The sequence below is a fragment of the Sinocyclocheilus anshuiensis genome, unplaced genomic scaffold (genome assembly GCF_001515605.1).
Source record: "Sinocyclocheilus anshuiensis isolate Anshui unplaced genomic scaffold, SAMN03320099.WGS_v1.1 scaffold1360, whole genome shotgun sequence".
Taxonomy (NCBI): domain Eukaryota; kingdom Metazoa; phylum Chordata; class Actinopteri; order Cypriniformes; family Cyprinidae; genus Sinocyclocheilus; species Sinocyclocheilus anshuiensis.
This window is the reverse complement of record NW_015546110.1, coordinates 663,251-664,475: the sequence shown is the minus strand read 5'-3', so window position 1 is coordinate 664,475 and position 1,225 is coordinate 663,251. Positions and strand designations below refer to the sequence as shown.

Genomic DNA, 1,225 nt, shown 5'->3' with positions numbered 1-1,225 from the left:
GGCAGCCATTTATGCTGCGGCGCCCGGGGAGCAGTTGGGGGTTCGGTGCCTTGCTCAAGGGCACCTCAGTCGTGGTATTGACTCCTGTACATTCACTCCTCCCACCTACAATCCCTGCCGGTACGAGACTCGAACCCACAACCTTTGGGTTACGAGTCCGACTCTCTAACCATTAGGCCACGACTTCCCCTGTTGCAAGTTGTAAAACATACAAGTTGTTTTTAGACTACAAAGTTTTGAGTTCTTAAACTTACAGGATGTTTTTATAGTGCAGTGACCTCTTATATGGCAAAAGATCAAGGGAATTTTGATTTCTCAGTTCATGATCCCTTTAACTTTGTGTGTGTGTTGACTGTAGGTAGCAGCTGATTGTGTTTTTAACCTGGTGAATCGTGTCTTCTTCTGCAGCTGATCCTCTGGTAGGAAGCATCGCCACGCAGTACACAACCAACAGACCTGAGCACGACAGGATAGCCAAACAGTGGACCAAACGCTACGCCACATAATTCCTCCGGCCGCGGAGCGCCACTGCCTGCCGGACGTCTGTGGGATGGGGAGGAGCTGTGGGAGGAAATGGGGGGGATGGGGATCCATAGGGTAGAGATACAGGGTGGATTTTATGATGGAATTTAAATTCCCATTTCAATTGTTTTCTTTCCCTGCATTATTTTGTTGTTGTTGTGTTTGTTTCCCTTGGCTCAAGTAGCATCATGATTTGACAAAAATGGATCTTAATGTGTGTTTTCTTTGCCTTCCTGTTGTAAATTGGTTTTATTTGGAGCTTCCTCGTTCTTGTCAAATGAAGTCCCAGCATGAGCCTATGGCAGGATTGTTCCATGTATGCATTTCCCCACCAATATTAAAGTTGACGTTGGTGTACAGAGTCGTGCCGTATCTTTCAGTGCAAGCATTCAGAGGGAAACACTGATGTTATATTTCTGGTAAAAGCCTGTCAGGAACATCTTAAGAAAATATATTAAGGACTTTTCTGCTGTGTGAAATCTCATTCTCATTACAGTAATGCAAATAAAAAATGTAATTAATTATGTATATATCACAGTAGTATTTGTCTTGCTGTTTAAATTTATGCTGATTATAACAAGACTGATGTTTCTTATTATGGTAAGGAGAATTGCGCATTCATTGTCATGAAAATCATGATGCAGTGGTTCTGAAATAGGCTTTGTTTTCTTAATGGAAACATTTTTTGATTTCTTTTGATTTT

General features: G+C 42.1%; 1 protein-coding gene across 1 annotated transcript in view; it reads left to right on the top strand.

Moving 5' to 3' along the window:
* The window catches only part of LOC107700659 (ubiquitin-conjugating enzyme E2 E1-like), a 31,332-nt gene extending 30,453 nt beyond the window's left edge, over positions 1-879 (top strand). Inside the window, exon 6 of the mRNA XM_016502395.1 lies at positions 409-879. Within this exon, the coding sequence (XP_016357881.1) occupies positions 409-506 (98 nt within the window). The 3' untranslated portion in view covers positions 507-879. The remainder of the gene's footprint in view (positions 1-408) is intronic.
* Positions 880-1,225: the final 346 nt, after the last annotated feature.